Source organism: Garra rufa, chromosome 4, assembly GCF_049309525.1.
Source record: "Garra rufa chromosome 4, GarRuf1.0, whole genome shotgun sequence".
Taxonomy (NCBI): Eukaryota; Metazoa; Chordata; class Actinopteri; order Cypriniformes; family Cyprinidae; genus Garra; species Garra rufa.
This window is the reverse complement of record NC_133364.1, coordinates 25022002-25042063: the sequence shown is the minus strand read 5'-3', so window position 1 is coordinate 25042063 and position 20062 is coordinate 25022002. Positions and strand designations below refer to the sequence as shown.

Here is a 20062-nt window from a genome sequence, read left to right as displayed (position 1 = left end):
ATTAATGTTTAAACAACATGTAAAAGTGAGTTTTGCATCTGATGACCTCTTAAGAAATGTATGTGTTATGTAGAGTTTGAGGAGTTAACAAACAAGTAAATGTGTTGTTGTAGCATCAGTGTATACTACATATGCTTCAATTGACTGTCATTGATACACTTAACATATACTGATACCTAGTTCCTAATGAAGAGAAAAACCTTGAGAAGAACTGAAGGATGACGAGACTATGGGATACTGCGTCATTCTTCTAAAAGAAATAGCTATTTTAGGAAAATAAGTGTGGAAGTCCTGTTCTCGCCAGTGAGTCTCCACTCCAGAAATTCCCATGAAAGATTAATAATGTTCAGATATTGTGACTGGAGAAGCTGTGGAAGGTGTTTGACTTCCTTCTGGTGTTCACAAACACTCCTGGATTTGTTTATCATCCTATAATATAGGAATTTCATGAGGTGATGGTTTGTATGCACCTGGTCTGCTAAAATAACCTAAAATTTCTTGGCCGTTATACAACCGTTTAGAGAATCACTGAACCTGTGACTCCTGTGAGACAGGCAAGCATTGTGAATTGAAGCCATGCCTTGTCTTTCTCCAGACACGAACCCATCTGGATGTAGAAAATGGATGTGGATGACTCATTAGACCATGTGGCTTTTACACTGCACTTTATTTATAGGGGGGTTATATTTTGTGCTCCAGTTTGTTTGTTGTGTTGTTGTGTGTTGGCCTTGAGTTGGAGTTCCAGCTCTGTGAAGCTCTGCAGTAAATTAGCAGTTTTAGTTCAGACTTTTACAGAGCATTGGCAATACTAATGTAGCTTGTCTTTTCTCTCTGAATAAGTTTTGTGACTAGTAGTCACCTGTCAGAATGCATTATAATCAGAAGCTTGTCAATCTATCTGGCACTGCTATTTCACAGCTCTTTCCATTGATAAGTGATTAATCTGAAGATGACTACTTACAGACTAAAGTTTCATTAAGACACAACAAAATATGATGGCATAATCACCGGTTGCTGTGGTAATGAAGCAGGACTGAAATAGAAGATTGTGATAACAAAGCTCATCGAGAAGTCAAACGAAAACTGTGCTCATAATAACCATTAAGACAGCTGGAACAATTACTTTTTTACAAGCTCATAATGAACCTGTCCATGCATGCCACCAATTGGCACGCTAATTCACTACTGACAGTGAGATCAAATGCACACTTGTCATTACATGACATTGTAAAGCATTGTCATTTCAGCTAATTTGGGGTTTGACAATTTGAGAACTTCCTACATGCAAACTAAAACACAGTTTTTATTTGTGTGTGTTGTTTCATTGTTTTTTTTTTATTGTTTTATTAGAACCACAGAAACGGTAACAAAATTTAAATCAATGTCAGGGTGTTTTCAATATTTAGTAGCTGAAACTTAAAGTATAGAAACTCAACTAGTAACTTAAATGAACTGTGAAAAGATTGTTTTCTTTATGCTCAATGGAATCTTGGTACAAGAATATATGCTCATGATCTCATGTGTGTGAAAAGCATGAAAGATTTGCTCTTGTTTTAAGAGATTCAGTCATCTGAACAGCATAAAAACCATTTAGTGTGTGAGTATGTGAAAAAAAATCTTCAGTTTTTCCCATATCATCCAAGTTATAGATGATGCACTGAAGAAATATAATTGAAAATATTGAACATTGATTGCTTCTGATCAACAGCAAAGAATAATAACAACCAAAACTCACCATGTTCCACTTTGGAAAGAGGAAATCAGCCCCGATGTACTCGAAGTAATGCGCAAATCCCTCTTTTAGCCAAACGTCCTCCCACCAAACCGGTGTGACTAGATCCCCAAACCACTAAAAGAGAAGAAATGAACAATCAATCATCAACAGAGAAACAGAGTGACCATTACAATGATTGATTTCATGTTCACTGGCAAAGAATTGCAACAAACTTTTTTGTTGCAATTGTTTACTGGTAAAATGAAACCAAACTTTATTTGGATAATGCTTTGGGAATATATCCATGCATGCTTCTATTCATTCAATATCTGCAAAAGCATATTACATTTAAAGGCAAACACACTTTATTAGAAAAGTCCAATACAGCATAAAAAAATACCTTGTCTTCTTCCGAAGTAGAAGTACAAATAAACACTTCTGGTTGAACAAAAAAGTTGTTCACAAAAGGCTTCACGGAACACTGAGAAGCAGAGCTTCTGAGCTATGATTAATATTGGCCTAAACAATCAATTACAGTTACAAAATTAAAGCACATTTTTCTGTTCCACAGCATTCATACCTGGGCGCTCCGCCAAGGACACGTAAATGAACAGAGTAGAGAAAAATAAAGATTCGATTATGAAACATCCCATCTGGAAGGTAGAACGAATCCAAATGACCCCTGCAATTGTGTGCAGATGACAGTGTGCAAAACTGGAAAAGAAGCAACAGTGCAGTTTGCAATGGGCTGAATATATTCCCGACTCTGAGGCCGTCAAGCAGATGTGCTACTGAACGCCGGATCTCATTGTTGCAGCTCACAAACCTCTGTAGGAGTCAGGCCTCTTTCATCTGAACACAAAATCATTACAGCAGCTCAGAGGCTCTCAAAGCGCCTGATGGGACGTTCATCTGTGACTCAGACACATGGACTGATAGCATGGAGAGAGACAGCTGGTATCCTGCTCTCAGAGGAACCTTCTGCTAGTCACACATCAAGTGGCTTCCCATAGGTTTACTGACTTTTTCTGCCCTCTTCTGATTTATCAGATGTTCTGACGCTAATGACAGTGAACTAGCATAGTCAGTCACATCGTGTCATTCGTTGTGTTTAAAAAGACTGAGCTTTGCAGTCCAAATGGAATGGTACAGTGAACAACAGTTCAACAACACTAGAATGTCAATGAACAGTACAAACTGTTAGACCCTTACTTAATTACATCTTCAACAATGACTGAGATGAAATCTGAAATAGAAGGATTCTGCAGCTTACCTGCTTCATTAACACATACAGTCCCTTGCATAATTATTCATACCCCTTCATTTTTTTTCTCACTTTTTTTTATGTTGCTGCCTTATGTTAAACTACTTTAAATTACTTTTTTTCCCACATCAATCTACATTCCCTACTCCATAATGGCAAAAAAAATAGTTTTTTAACATTTGTGCAAATTTATTCAAAATAAAAAACAGAAAAAGATCCTGTTGCATAAGTATTCATACCCTTTTCTGGGTTATTGCTTCTATTTTCTGGTTATTGCTTCTAGATGTTACTACACTTCGAGTGGATTAACTCCACTCGAAGTGTAGTGATATCTAGAAGCAATATGAATGCAAATTCATTTGAATGAGTATGATTTAGAAAGGCACACACCTCTCAGAAAAGGTCTAACAGCTGAAAATGCATATCAGAGCAAAAACCAAGTCCTGAGGTCAAGATACCTGCCTGTAGAGCTCAGTGACAGACTTGCATTAAGGCAATGATCTAGGGAAGAGTTCAGAAAAAAATCTGCTGCATTGAAGGTTCACAGAAGCATGTAGCCTCCATTATCCATAATGGAAGATGATTGGAACAACTAGAACTCTAGAAAATGTCTGCCAGCCCCCATCCAAGCTGACAGAGCTTGAGAGGCGAAAAGATCATGGCAGATAATTGCCAAATGCAGATGTGCAAAGCTTGTCACATCATACCCAAAAAAGACTTGAGGCTGTAAAGGTGCTTCAACTATGTACTGAGTTAAGGGTATGAATACTTATGCAATGTACTTATTTCAGTGTTTTATTTTTAATAAATTTGTCAAATTTGCAGATCTGGTTTTTGCTTTGTCATTATTATGGTGTATGGAGTGTAAATTGATGTGGGGAAAAACTAATTTAAAGCAGTTTAACATAATGCTGCAACAAAACAAAATGTGAAAAAAAGAAGGGGTATGAATACTTTTGCGAGGTACTGTATACCGAGAGAAAGTCATGCAGGGAAGAGTTCATGCTGTACCTTTATACTGCACCAAATACAGAACATTTGAAAAAGGCATCATTAAAAAACAACCTTAAGTTATATAAGTCTCCAAAGCAGCAGAGAATCATATTGGCATGGGGTCTTCAACTAAACTCACAGCAGTCTTATAATAAATGTCTGAATAACTGAGTATAAATGTCCTTCAGTGACATTTAACAAGGAAGTTCAGACAAGGTCTGCTGAATCAGGTTTGTGGCTGCAGGGCAAAGGTCATTGCCTTCTCAACTGGAAAACCACAGGAAAGAAATCCTAAGGCTGTACTTTAGCACAAGCTTAAATGTTACACAACTCACAGACTCAAACCTGCATCTCCCACACAAGCACCATAGTCTAAAATCACTTACAAAAAGAGCTGTCTGTGCTTCAAGTTGTACTGTCAGCTGCCTATATCAACTCACTAGGTTTTGGAACAGAGCCATCATAGCACTTTCTGCTTGAGCTAATAAAACAAACGTGACTGTTTGTCAAATCTCAGTTAACCTGAACTAAATCAACCACAATTGGAAATGGCTCCAAATCACAAAAATAAAATTTGAAACCGTCTGTTTGAGTGTCAAAATTTATTTGTCACTATCCAGTGTGCGAGTGTGAAATCTCCAATTTCATATGTGTTCACAGACGGCATCTTTTATAAATGAGGAGTGAATAAAACGCCAGCCAACAGACGTGAGTCATTTAGTCAAGACTCGATTTTCACTGACAGACTCAGCCATTAGCCGTTGCAACTCATATTTAACATCTAAACAGTTTTGAGATGCATGTGATGTATTCGAACTGAAGCCTCACTTTCCCCTCATATTCATACTCTGAGGGCAGGATGTCACCTCTCCAATCTGCGGAAAATAAGAAAACTCAACATCAGCTGCATCAACCTCTAATAGGCTGGTGTTATTGGCTGAATAACTGCATATGAAGGGCTGCGGCAGCATCATTTAATCTGAGAGGCTGAGATGAGATGAGAAATTAATCGTGATTGAGCGACTGTGACATATAAACCCCATCGCTAGCAGGGGCAAATCTACTAACAATCCACTGCTACAGTATGTGACATTAAAATGAGCCAGTATAGAGAGAGAGAGGTGATCCTGAGCCCCAGAGAGCCGAAGGATAAACTTATACAGTAGCAAACAGAGCCTGTCGTCCACTAATCAATTCTCTGCAGGCATTCGGCGCGAGCAACGAGATACAAATATGATTTATCGGACGCAGGCACTTTGCCACCGGCTCGAGTTATTAGTGCGCAGGCAGACCTTTTAATATATGACAGAATAAGTGCTGGATAAGGACTGACCTAATGCATTTACAATGAATGTGTCAATCAATATGTCAGGTGAGCATAAGCCCCGCCCACTCCGACGCCGAGTCCACGGCTGAGTTAATCTACACTGGAAAACAATTAGTGCTGTGCTATTTAACTCTATATGACAATTAGTCCTGTGAGACTGAAGCAGAGAAACAGTTTAAATAGAAAAATGGCGGCGTCTTAATTAAAAACATAAAGATGAGCAGAAGCTCCAGAGAGCTGCGACACAAAAGGGTGAAACAGCCTGCGGTGGAATTCAAAACGCGTGACGGCTAATCTCCGTCTTTTACTTTCTCTGTCTTTTTCTTATTTGTACTCTAAGTAAGCACACTTAGTCTCACACGCACACACTCGTGGTTAAAGCTAATTTGCACTGACTGTGATTTCAATATTTAATCTGACATGTTAAGTTAGCATCAACACACTCTTTTGGCATTTTACAGTCTGTGTTGGCGACTTGGTGGCTAATTCGTATGAAACGAAGTCAAATCTACTGGAAACTTACAGATGGTTGCTCTTTTTTTATTTATTTTTTAACTAATTAGGATGAACATATTACATTCTGGGAAATATTACTCAAACTGAGATCTGATTATAAAATCTACTAATTATAAAGTACTTTACAAAAACGGAATATACAGTACCAGTCAAAGGTTTTTTAATGCTTTTTAAAGAAGTCTCTTCTGCTCACCAAGCCTGCATTTTTTATTCAAAGTACAGCAAAAACTGTAAAATTTCGAAATTATTTTACTATTTAAAATAACCATTTTCTATTTGAATATAATTTTAAAATGTAATTTATTCCTGTCATCAAAGCTACATTTTTAGCATCATTACTCTTCAGTGTCACACAATGATTTGCTGTTCAATGAACATTTATTCTTATTATTATCAATATTTATAACAGTTGAGTATTTTTTTTTTTCAGGATTCTTTGATAAATAGAAAGATCGAAAAATCAGCATTAATCTGAAATAAAAAGCTTCTGTAACATTATAGCATTAAAAAGCAATTCAGCAAGGAAATTGATCAAGTGATGATAAAGACATTTATAATGTTACAAAAGATATCTATTTCAGATAAATTCTTTTCTTCTGAACTTTCTATTCATCAAAGAAACCTGAAAAAAATATATACTCAGCTGTTTTCAACATCATAATAATAATAAATGTTTTTTGAGAAGCAAATCAGAATATTAGAATGATTTCCGAAGGATCATGTGACTGGAGTAATGCTGCTAAAAATTCAGCTTTGAAATCACAGGAATAAATTACATTTTAAAATATATTAAAATAGAAAACACTTATTTTAAATAGTAAAAATATTTGCTTTGGATCAAATAAATGCTTACTTGGTGAGCAGAGAAGATTTCTTAAGAAAAAAACATTGAAACCTTACTGTTCAAAAACTTTTGACTGGTAGTGTAATAATTACAAACTAACTGCCTATCATTTTCATTTTATTATTTCAGCTTTACATTGTGCTGTACATGTACATAAACATGAATTCAGTTGGAACATAATGTACTGCAGGACAGTATTGGACATATTTCAGGTTTCTGCCTGTAGACACCATCACTAGTCAATATTATAGTTCCAGCCTCCACTGCTGCTTCTTTTCAATTATTCTTGATCATAAAACAGGGGTTTATATGCAGAGAATAGTCTGATCTGGGATACCCTCATGAATTTCAGCTGTAAAAATACCAAATATATATGATATTGCAGTTTCTGAAATAATATCACGCTTTCATGCTCCCTGTGAGAGTGTTTTACTGTATACGGTTCACACTAAGTTCAGACGAAGCTGTAGCTACTCTGCACAGAAATGAGAGATGAGGGGATTGTCTTCCTTTATTTCCTTCTCCCTAAAAATAAGTTCCGTCCCGCTCATTGAGCTTTTTATCAAAGCTGTGGCACCTAGAACACAATACTAAGAAGACTATTCAAGAGATGAATTCAAAACAATACTGGAGAGCACAGAACATCTCCAACACGCTCATAAATAATCCGCCATAACAAAAGACACTAAAATCCAAGGTTCTCAGGAACATAAGAGCTGCAAACAAAAGCTGGTGGAAAATGAGCACATTCAATGAATAATTCCACCGTTTCCTTTACAACTCATGATGATGATGCATTTGTGAGCTTTAAATCCCTTACTGAACATCATTTCATTGCCAAAAGATAAAAAACTGCTTGCTTGATCTGAGTGTAATAGTCGATGCAAAGATACAAAAAATAGGTTAACACAAGAAAAACGTGTGAACCACTCTAGAGAGTGTTAAAAAGAAAGAGGGATGAAGGAAAGAAATCTTTACTTTCAAAATCCCAATGGATAATGTGTGAAGCACTTTATATGAGCGGTGCATCAATTTCTCCAGATGTCCAATTACATCTGCCGCTGTACTGCCCTTTACCTCAACAACTGACCATCTTACACACTCTCTGACTCCTGGAGATTTTCTCTTTCTGACTTTCTGCTTTTCACTGAATTCTACACTGGCTTCTTTGGATGATGAAGACAGATTTGAAGGGTGCTAAATTCCATATAATTATGATTCTACAAATGATCTATGTTTCTCAGAGGATGCTAAACAGCATTGACAGGACATGCTGAGTCAAAACAGGAGAGCTTATAATGGGTGTGACGGTTCAAAATGAAACACACCATGTTTTAAAAGAGAGATCTTCTAAATCATGCTCTAAATCACAGATATGGATGAGACGCCTCAAACAGAATGGGTAATTTTCAGCCCTGATTGAAGTCTTGCATCTCAAATGGAGGTGCAGCACTTCAATGGTCATGAAATGAACAACACAATGTCAGTAAAGTAACTCAGTGATATAATTGGACTAAATTAGCCCATTATGATTTAATATAATCACATGAGATTTTAATACTACTGCTATATGTATAAATCTGAAGTTCTGCCATCTTCAAACCAGCAAATAAAGCTCATATGCTCATGTTACTTTAATAAATGTGTTTTACCTGATGGCAGATCTCGTGGACCACCACCATGGTGAGCTCCATCTGATAGGAGAAGGAGGAGACGTCAGGATCCAACAAGAGCTTCTGTTCCACAAACACACTCAGGCCCCAGTTCTCCATGGCTGCATACGGATGCTTCGGCACTGCCAGGAGATCTGCACACAGCGAGAAAAATCCAAGCTTAATGAAAGGAAACCAGGATTGCGTTAAAAAAGCAACAACAAGTACAGTTGAAGTCAAAAGTTTACATACACCTTGCAGAATCTATAAAATGTTAATTATTTAGAGGGATCATACTAAATGAATGTTATTTTTTATTTAGCACAGACCTGAATAACATATTTCACATAAAAGCCATTTACAAATAGTCCACAAGAGAAAATAATAGTTGAATTTATAAAAATGATCCTGTTCAAAAGTTTACATACACTTGATTCTTAATGCTGTGTTGTTACCTGAATGATCCACAGCTGTGGTTTTTTTTTAGTGATAGTTGTTCATGAGTCCTCTGTTTGTCCTGAACAGTTAAACTGCCCACTGTTCTTTAGAAAAATCCTTCAGGTCCCACAAATTCTTTGTTTTTTCAGTATTATTGTGTATTTGAACCCTTTCCAACAATGACTGTATGATTTTGAGATCCATCTTGTCAAACTGAGGACAACTGAGGGACTCATATGCAACTATTACAGAAGGTTCAAACGCTCACTGATACTCCAGAAGGAAACACAATGTATTAAGAGCCATGGGGTGAAAACTTTTGCATGTAAATGGGGAAAATGTAACTTATTTTGTCTTCGTTTTATCTTCTATAGCTTCTGAAGGGCAATACTAAATAAAAAATATGATGTTTAGGCAAAATAAGAAAAATGTGCACATCCTTATTCCGTTCAAAAGTTTACACCCCTGACTCTTAATGCATCGTTTTACTTCTGTAGCATCAGTGAGCGTTTGAACCTTCTGTAATAGTTCAAAAACCACAAAGAGGAGCTGAATCAAACCAAGCATTTTCCAAGTATTGTGCACCACTGTATATCCATCAGTGATGTTTTAAAACAGATAAATGTTCTTCTGTACTATATAACTGTGCATCACAAAACCAGAGCTCTAATCCCAGATCTCAAGTGATGTGGATTAACTCCTAATCAAACGTATTTATCATCTAATTGCTATAATCAAAGATCATTGAATTTAAACCCAAAACCAGACACAGCAAAGCGACAAGACACGCAGCTCCATAATCATATTTCCCTTAAAATAGCTCCTTTCCTTAAGTCAGTGTATCAGTGACACAGCAGACGGCGAATCAGCTGTTTTAAACGCCTCCACCTCCATCAGCCCGGCTCTGGAACCATTCATATGCCAATGAGAACAGAAGCAGTTAAACTTCTGGCGCTGTTAAATCCACATCTTATAATCAGCCACTGAGGAAGAGGAACTGTTGAAAGCTGTAACATGATTATCCGCCGGGCTGGTGTGTGTGTGTGTGTGTGTGTGTGTCTTATTTGCATGTTTCATGAATTGGGCTGAAAGCAGCTGCAGAGTTTTGGAAGGAAGCTACAATCGTCATGGCGACTGATAAAGCTGCAGGGCTGCACGCCGGGAAAAAAAAAAAAAAAAGCTGCGTTAAAAGTGAGCAGCAGTCAGACGCTTGACTGATAATGACGAGCCCCATTAGGGTTGTAAGTTCACACACGATTAATATTTCACTTTTACGCCGAAAAGATGGAGTGACGAGCTCATTCAAGAGGCAAAGAACAATGAAAACAGCTACGAAAAGGTGAATAACTGAAGAGTGCCAGAATCAGACAGCGCAGGTCTAATTGGCCATTGTTAATGTTCTTTATGGACAAGAGACTTGATGCTCTTTTAATTGGGCTTTTATACAGACTCATACTGCAATTACACGACTGATGCTCTTGAAGAGACGGACAAAAGTACAATGGTAATCAGAGATGTACATAAACCAATTTTTGTCACAACTTTCAAGATACAAAGCCAGACCAAGACTAAACACCTCAAAACACAGATCCAAATCAGTATGTAAATATGAAAATCATTTAGTATACTGTATATCTAGGTACTTTAACAGTAGCTTCTTTGTAAAAGAAACAAAGAGATTTTGAGATAAACAGACATACATATGTTAATTACTGCAATTATAACCTGTGAGCAGCGTATTACTTTTAGTTCCCTGGGCTGGGATTGCTTATTTATTTTTCATAACAAAAAACCCAAAAGTTATATTTTTGGCAACTGTAAAGTGAGCTTAATACGCCTCAGGCTGAAGGAATTGCCTCTGGTCTACTCCTCACTAGGACAGAAGAGCTGTCAATAAATTCAAAAACAAAGTAACTACGATACCTTGTTGTAAATGTAAAAGTAATGTGTTACTTTACTAGTTACTTTGAAAAGTAATCTGATTACTTGCGTAACCCCCAACACTGCCTGTAAGTCATCATTATAACCAGGCATATTACCTTATTTTACAAATAATAATATACATAATCAATATCACAGGAAGAAGCCTGTTTTTTACAGAATATATAATGATTAGGGTTGTAACAATATCAAAATCCCACGATACAATAATATTGCCATATGAAGTCCACGGATATTTAAAAAAAAAAAAGACAAATGAAGAATTGGAAAAAAAGGTAACATTTTGTACATTTTAAAGTTTAATTATTCTATCTAATGCACTTCATCCCATGGACTATCTGAACTTTAAAGGAGACTCAACACTTTTTTTTTAATTTGTGATATACTGTTTCAGTCTAAATCACATTCACACTGGTGTTTTAGGAAGTCAAACAAATTGGAATATAATAATAATAATAATAATAATAATAATAATAATAATAATAATAATAATAATAATAATAATAATAATAATAATAATAATAATAATAATGACAACAACAACAACAACAACAGTAATAGACATTGTAAAACAACTGCATTCCAAATAAATGAAAATGAATATTACATAGGTATATTATTTTTGCTTTACACTACAGTAGGGAAATTACAAATTATTTCCTAATTTCTACACTTGAAAGAGAGTTTTTGATTTTAGACTGCAGTAACTTCACCCATTTAAACCGATAGCTGTTAGCAATTCATACTGCACTTTAAGCCTTTATTTTGACGGAAACCACAGTAGAGCCTTTATTTTGAAGGAAAACTCGAGCTTCAGTGAAAACAGGCTTACAAAAACACCTCTCACTACAAATCTAATTAAATGCTATAACAAATAAAGCCGTTAAAATAAAGCATAACTGCTGGCTGTTAAATTCCGAAACATGCGCTAAACTCATAGCACATGGAATAAACGAGTTCACTGCATTCATTCACTGTGAACAGAGAAGGGAGGGGGGGAGTTAGGACAATTCTAAGGGCCCATGTCATTTAGGGGCCCCCAGAGATCTGCTTTTGTGTGGTAGGGGGGGCCCAACCTCATATTTTGTCATAGGGCCCAAAATTGCGAGCGGCGCCCCTGTGCTTTGCTTTGAAACAGGCAGCAAAAACAGACTTGAGGAAGGGATTCAGCAATATTGTGCTTTCAGTTTTAGTTCATTTGACTGATACTGTGTCAATGCACAATAGCCAAAAACACAGTTTTAAAGACATTTTATGTTAGAACCAGAAGTTTAAATATATTTTAAAAACTAAAAATTTTTAACCGTAAGAACTATAATTTCATGTCGTCTCATGACCACGATAATATCGAGACAGTTTGCTATCACAATGTTACAATATTAATAATATTTATGCATCCCTAATAATGATATTTAAAAAAGCAATTTTTAATACATTCATAAAAATATTTCCAAAGGAAGCTGCTGAAGTTCTTTAAATGAATCAGTTAAGTAAATGATACAATGACTCAATCATTCATTCTGTCCTTAATTAATCAGCATTTTAAACAAATCAGTTGGTTGAATGATTCAGTTACTCAATATGTGATTAGTTCCTAAATTAATCAGTGTTTTAATCAACTCATTTGAGTGAATGATTCAATGACTCATACTAAATTCATGGTTGAATGAATTAGTGTATTGGAATGAATCAGTGGAATGAATCTCACTCATAAAGACAGTCATAACCAAGCAAGAGTCTTCGTGAAATGTCCCAATGCTGATGGGGGAATGTACTGTATCAGCACTTATGCAATGCCTCCCGTCAGATTTGGAGACCAAAACTGTTAGAAATACAGTATATGAAGTATGTGAACGTGGAAGAGAAGACATTGTTGAATAAAGTTGCTATTTTTTTTTTTTTTCTTTGCACACATAAAGTTTTCTTGTAGCTTTATAAAATTAAGGTTGGACCACTCATGTCACTGACTATTTTAACGTCCTTACTACCTTTCTGGGCATTGACTGTGATGGTTGCATTGCTGTCCATGCAAGGTCAGAAAGCTCTTGGATTTCATCAAAAATATCGTAATTTGTGTTCAAAAGATGAAAGAAGGTCTTACGGGTTTGGAACGACATGAAGGTGAGCAATAAATGTCAGAATTTTCATTTTTGGGTGAACTATTTCTGTAAGTCATTATAAGCAAGTGTATGACCTGTAGTAGATATGTAAAGCTCTACCCTGTTGGTTTGAACAGATTCTGTTTGGCAGACTGCTGCAACATTGCAGAAACCATGATGATGCAAAGTTGGAGAAATTCCATCTCTCCCTGTCATTCACTCTCTCACATCTGCTATTAAAAGAAGCTGGAGGAATTTAAAAGGGGAAGATGAAGGGACAAAACTGAGTGGGGGTGTATATACGGTGGCACAGTGAATGGCAGGAGACGCCGTAACAAGAGCGTCTGGAAAAACAGCAAGATCAAAATAAACAAACAGCTTGTGTTTTCAGAGAGCAGAACCTCCACTAGCTCAACTAAAGCAATTATTCATCACATTTCTCACACCTCAGTCTGTTTCACACAAACACACACACAGCCTGAGGTCTAGTTCTGAGCATTCAGGTCTATCTGGAGGTCTATATTGCCTGCGCTGCTCTTTGAGGCTGTTTTAAGGCAAGCGGTCCTGCAGCGACACAGGAAGTGTGGCAGAAGAAGGCGGGAGGAAGTGAATGTGAAGCTTTGCTCACAGCAGGGTTCAGTCTGTCAGCGCACACCTGCTCTCAATCAGCACAGACGCAAGTAACGTTCGCTTCATAAACATCAGCTAGACACTTGTCTGTTTATAGAGTGGCAGAATAGAAAAAGAATTGAGCATTCTGCTCATCTCATGTGTTTCCTTCAATCTATCTCTTCGTCTATGTGTGTGGCTGCTATGTGGTGCTCTACAGTTAGTTTGATAGTTGATAGCACACGTCTCCTCAACAAGACATAATTTGAGGCATCATTTATAGTTCGGGAAGAGATACACGCTTCAATTTAAAATCTAGTTTGTTCAAATCAATACAAATTAGACTTGTTTCAACAGTTGAAAGGCAGAAATTAGCATTATATTTGACATAATCTGTATTCACACAACACCTTGTAAACAAATATCACTTTGAATGTAGAGTGTGAATCTCCCCACAGGCAAAGACATTTCTATTTATTATATGCTGTAGTTATTGGACACACATCCCCTGATGTTATAATGACACCATTAATAACTCCACTATTACACTGTATTTGTGTCAGAGGAAACAGGGCTCTGATAGGAACAAACGCTGAACCACAAACCACTGAAAAGGCTTAATGAAGTTTCTTCATTAGATTACTAGACTTAATGACCATCAAGGCATCTGTGTTTGAAGTAGTTGTCCATTAACATGAGCAGCGCTAGTTTTTTGATGCTAGTTCTGTGTTTGAGGGCATGTGAGGGCAGTTCATTAGCAACCTGCTTATTGCACTATGAGAAACTGAAAAGCTTGAAAAGAATTTAAAATTAATATGTGAATTATACAATAGCTAGCGTTTTTAGATTCACTGCACCATATAGAAATAATATCCTTATGAAATTGACAAACTTTGCACCGTTAGAATGTCTAAGACTTAACAGTAGGCTTTTGTTGAGGAATAAATCTTACAGCAGCAATAATGGCTCACAGAATAGCATCACTCCCATTAACGCAGCTAAAACGTTCTTAATAGCACAAAAACAGCAGTAGTAGACATTCAATTCAACATTAGCAAGGTCAACGCTTCAGGCTTTACACACTTCCGCTCTTAATGCTATAAGCGAGTGTTTCTTCTGTTTTATAGCTCAGATAACAGTTAAACCGTCTGACTTCAGTGCTGGATTCTTTAAGTGCAAGTCTGTTTAGCATGTTGAATTGATGAAGGTTTGACAGAGCAGCTGTTCACTTTCACACACTCTATCATCTTACACATCTAGTTTCACCTTTAAAAGACTTACGGGATCACAGTATTGACAGAACATTCAGAACATTCAATGGATTAAACTGATTAGGAAATAGATGTGCATGTGTTTCTCTTGTTGACATTTAGATGTTTCAAATCTGTCTTGTAGTGCAATTCCCACAGATCCTTTCTTTGATTTTATATGCCTTACAGCTTTCAGTTGTGGTTTTCCCATCAGTTCTTGATTGCAATTCAGTTCTGACTTTAATGAAACACTTGTTAAGTTTTGTCAGTGGTCTAAACTCACAATCCACATATCTATTAATGGGATAGTTCATCCAAAATTGAAAATTCTGTCATCATTTAGTAACTCTCAAGTTGTTCTAAACCTGTATGATTTTCTTTTTTCTGTTGAACACAAAAGAAAATACTTTCAAGAACAGTCCCAAAAATGCCAAACAAGTCAATGGTTACAGTACCAACATTCAATTACTATTTAGGGCAGCAAAATATTATGTGCAAGTTGTTAAATAATGCAATGTGATAATGTTTAGCCTGAAAGCTATAACATCAAGAAAATCCAGGTAAAGTATAGTTGTCTTTTAGTATATATTATGCAGCCCTTTGTTAGAACACAGAATTGTGCTTTATTCGTCAGTGGTGCTGGTGTGAATCCGGTCTGCATTTAGAGCAGGTTCAGAGAGTTTCATCAGCAGCTGATCAAAAGGACTTTCATGTTGAGATGTTCTGTTTCCAGTGTTTTCTACTGAGATGAATCATGAAGGACTGATGTGAAATGTTTCCAGAACTTAGAGTCTCCCAGCTGGATATCAATTATCAGAATTATCTTCCCAATTTGCATAGATTTTTCTTTAGATGTCTCTGCATGTGGAGACTCTGTTAATTGGCACAGTTTTATGGCTAATTAAACCACAAATTTCACCTTAGTATGAAGCTGTTTGACTTAATCACGCTGTTGAATAAATTGTTACAGACCTAAAATTACTGTTTTCATTTCAAGCTACACAGTAATATGTGTGATAACATGCTGTGACTTCCTGATGAAGTCATGATAAGGATTAGCTGGATTTGTTGTGTTGATCTCTGCCTGAATTCATCTAGACTTCATATTCCTCACATACTCTTGGATTTTTTGGAGTCTCCTTTATTCTTTCTTTCTGCACCCGGTTCAGACAGCACTGAATTTTAACTCCCAATGCAGCATAAAGAAGTCAATACAGGGTCACGACTCCTGCTTGTCAGATTCTTTGTCTTCAGAGACACTCAAAACGACATAAACCCAATGAGATTTTTTTGAAACGGTCTGAAATAATAAACAGCAGAATGTCGACCCTCATTTAACACTGACCTTAATTAAGCTCTGGAGCACATGAGGCTGAATATGAGGATAGAGGGATGTATTTGAGTCTTTGTAAGTGTGTTCATGGTAAAGTGGAGAGACTCGTTCTCGGTCCACAGCACCCCTGACGCCCTGCGGTCTGCTCTCACATCTGAGCGCTTAACACAGGCAGCAGGGCAGAAGAGAGTGGCCCTTCATGGAGCTGCAGTGGTGCCTGAGGAGAAAAGCCTCCAGAGAGGGTCAAACAGATGCTCTCAGCTCATCTCATTATCACACAGTTCACTCCACCTCTCTTTGACGCTCTGTGCTCGTCTCACACATTTACTAAAGACACTTTCCTTCTGTTATCTCAAACTATCAGAACTGCATTTCAATATCTGCTCCCTTCATCAAGATGGCTGCGTTACTAGAAAGTAGTCATTAATACTGACCTCCAATAAACCATTGACAGCTTTAGTACTCAAAATTAGATTTCTCAAAATGATTTGGGACCAGTCTAAAGCAATAGTATAATAAAATTTTATGACTCAGAGTTGCTCATTCATAGCTTGAGTCTTAATGAAGTACTTAGACATGTTTTAATTAGGCTGGTCTCAGAAAATCCATTAGGAGAGCTAAAAATAGGCACAAAGTGACAATGTTGGCGTAAAATAGGATGAATGTGGGTTTTTTGTTGCTAGTTTGTTGGTAGTTTCTCCAAAAAATATATTTTTTTTATTTTGAACTGTCATTCCCAGACTCAACACCTGTGAATGTTCCTCTAACAAATTCCCGGCTTCTCTTTGCTCACAGCTTCCATCAAACCCATAGCGTTTCCATTCTTAACCTTATAACACAATCAATCGCAATTTCAGCCAGTGTGAGCTACTATAAGTGCTATTACAGCTCCAGCTGGAGCGTCCCGCTAGTATCAGCTCTCTCTAATGATGTCTGCGGCCCATTCTGCTAATCCACAAATCACAGCTGCTGAAATGGAGAGAAGTCTTTAGAGGCGAGAGGCAATAACAGTGAGAAGTGGTCAAATTCAGGTGCTCGCTACAAATCAGAGCTGCACCGGAGCAGAACAGAGGGACACAAACATTTTTTTTTCTTCTTCTGGGCTCCCGTGAGAGAATATTTCGGACCGGAGCGGCGGGCCGGGTGGAATTATTATGACACAGATCAGTGAGCCACAGACATTGTCCTGAAACACTCCAGCAGTGTTCTGCTCTCCATTTGCTATTCGTCTTTATCAGTAATTGGAAGAGGAGGAAAGGCGAAGCTGCTCGTTATTTGACTTTTTGTCTCTCTGCTGACAACGGGAGCCGCGCTGACGTCGGGATGGAAAGTGTACGAACGGCAGAAATAGAAAAATATTCAAAGCCGTGAACTTGCACTTATGTGTGACTGAGAAATTATCAGCAGAGACTGCTGGGAAGACACAGCATATTTACCAGAGCGCCGAGGGATGGCTGAACAGAAAGAAAAAGAGTTCAGAAAATTCCCTCAGTTGTAGTAAACTATTAAACTGCAATGTCAGGCGCTTTCACAACAGCGTGTTCAAACCAAAACACACAATGTGCTAGAGGAAACGTATTGTAGGGATAATTAATAGTTGCTTTTCTTTTGATACTTCCTGAAAAGTCCATGAAACACAATATGCGCCTTTGTCAAAACCTGAAATGGAACAGAAACCATGTTAGTATAAAAATGCTAGTTGAAGCAACATATTGTTTGTTTGGCTGCTTCATTTTTCTCTTCCTCATGGCACAGCAGGTTCTTTTCTTCTTTTATTCCTGCCAAACTTGGTCTTGAGCCTAATTGAGCCTAAAATATTCATAAAGCCAAAACATTCCCTCAACAAAATAAATGTTGCAAGTGTACAGGAGAACAGACTACCACTGTTATTGTGTTATTTCGCTCTGAGAATTCATTTAAAAACTCAAACCAGTCAAATAAGTTTTCTGACCACCATGAGACATGATAAAACTAGATTTTTACATTTTCAGTTAAAATGAGTAATGTTTGCTTGAGTAAAATGTGATGCTATGATGCTAATGTGCTGTGAATAGATGCTATAAAGTGCTCCGAATGGTTGTTTGCTAAAGTGTTTTGAGAGTTTGTCAGCGTATTGCTACTGTATGTAGTTAGTAGTTTAGCAAGCAGCACTATTAAACCCAACAACACTCTCATGTTTGTTTTGAAGGTGAGAGGAGATTTCCAGGGATTTCAACACCCTGAATTTTGGCATTCGGCCAAATCAACACACACCTCATTAGCACTCGTTGGGTAACTCGTGGCTCCCTTCACAGTTTCCATCCTAACCTCACTGTTGACCTTTGGCTAAATGTCAGGGCTGATATTAGAGGAAAAAACACGCAACAACTACAGCAGCATATAATGCGGCTTATTTATTCTGGAGAAAGCAGGTCAGATTTGTTTCTGGGAATTATTGCTGATTCAACTTCACATTTAATCCTGCTGAAAGTCAAGTGAGATGTTTGCTGTGTAACCTACACAGTGTGAGCGCTTCAACAGCCATTGAGTCTAACGTCTGCTGGTGCTTCTCCAGTCAAGAGCAGGTCTGAGATCAGATCCATCATTATCGAGACTCTCAAACCCACAACACTTCAGTAGCAATGAACACTCGACTGTGAGAGCTGAACTGTGGAGATTAAAGTGTCTTCATTTTATTAAATAGCACTATTTTTATATACATGAAGTTTAGCTGTCAAATGTTTATAATGTCAAAATCTACTAGTGGAGATTCTGTATTTAAAGTGTCTCAAAGATTCACTGTGTGTGTGTGTGTGTGTGTGTGTGTGTGTGTGTGTGTGTGTGTGTGTGTGTGTGTGTGTGTGTGTGTGTGTGTGTGTGTGTGTGTGTGTGTGTGTGTGTGTGTGTGTGTGTGTGTGTGTGTGTGTGTGTGTGTGTACCTGGTATTCATCACGTTGTGGGGACCAAATGTCCCCACAAGGATAGTAATACCAGTAGATTTTGACCTTGTGGGGACATTTCTCAGGTCCCCATGAGGAAACAGGCTTATAAATCATGCACAATGAGTTTTTTTGAGGAAGTAAAAGTGTGCACAATCTCCTGTGAGGGCTAGGTTTAGGTGTAGGGTAGGTGTAGGGCGATAGAAAATACGGTTTGTACAGTATAAAAACCATTACGCCTATGGAATGTCCCCATAAAACATGTAAACCCAACGTGTGTGTGTGTGTGTGTGTGTGTGTGTGTGTGTGTGTGTGTGTGTGTGTGTGTGTGTGTGTGTGTGTGTGTGTGTGTGTGTGTGTGTGTGTGTGTGTGTGTTTTTATTTTGCACATGTGGAAACAGATTTGAAACATTCAGCTGTGAAAAAAAAAAAAAACTACCGTCCATGAAGCAGAAGCTTCGATACAGTCCTCACACACACAGTGTCATGTTGTGTGTGTTGAGCTGACATCATGTGTGCAGAGACCCTCCTCTCTCCTCAGCAAACTTTTCCTTCCTTTCCTGAGACTGTTTGATCGTGAACTTAAACTGTCACTTTCTTACTTTTTCATGTCAAAGAAAAAAACGAGTGAGAAACATTTTCCTGTTTCTTCCTTTAACTCTTCCCAGCTCACTCTAAAATTGTAAATAAAGACGTTCAGGGAAATTCCCATAGGCCGGTGTGTTTTGGTCGTACATGAGCTGTTGATTTTTTATTTTTCTTCATTAAATTCAGTCACTTTCTCAACTGAACTAGTCAGTGTTTATGTGTTTTCTTCTATAGAGCTACAGCACAATCTCAGGAGAAGTTCTGACGTGACCTCTGCCACTCAAGAGCTGCCATTTCCAGCAGTTTTCAGACTGGTCAGTCATTGGGCTCTGGTTTCTGTGTTTTGTCACGTCTTTCAGAAATGTCACAACGTTAAAAATAGAATGAAAAGAAAAATACAGCACAGAGACGACTTTCCTGACAGACACTGCCAAACTGACACATTCAGCACTGCAGTGAGAGCAGAAAGTGAAAGCCGAGAGCAAGAGCCTTACTTCACTAAACTGTATTTGAAAGTAAACTCAGCAGCAACCTGATTTAATCACAACTAAAATCTCAGTAGGTTTCAGAAATGCC

At 37.5% G+C, this 20062-nt stretch overlaps 1 protein-coding gene across 1 annotated transcript in view; it reads right to left on the bottom strand.

Annotated features, from left to right (window-relative positions):
* Nucleotides 1–20062, bottom strand: part of trhde.1 (thyrotropin releasing hormone degrading enzyme, tandem duplicate 1) — a 132420-nt gene that overhangs the window by 60927 nt on the left and 51431 nt on the right. The window contains exons 4-5 of the mRNA XM_073838893.1: nucleotides 8311–8465; nucleotides 1736–1849 (exon numbers count right to left, since the gene is read on the bottom strand). Coding sequence (XP_073694994.1) covers nucleotides 1736–1849; nucleotides 8311–8465 — 269 coding nt within the window. The remainder of the gene's footprint in view (nucleotides 1–1735; nucleotides 1850–8310; nucleotides 8466–20062) is intronic.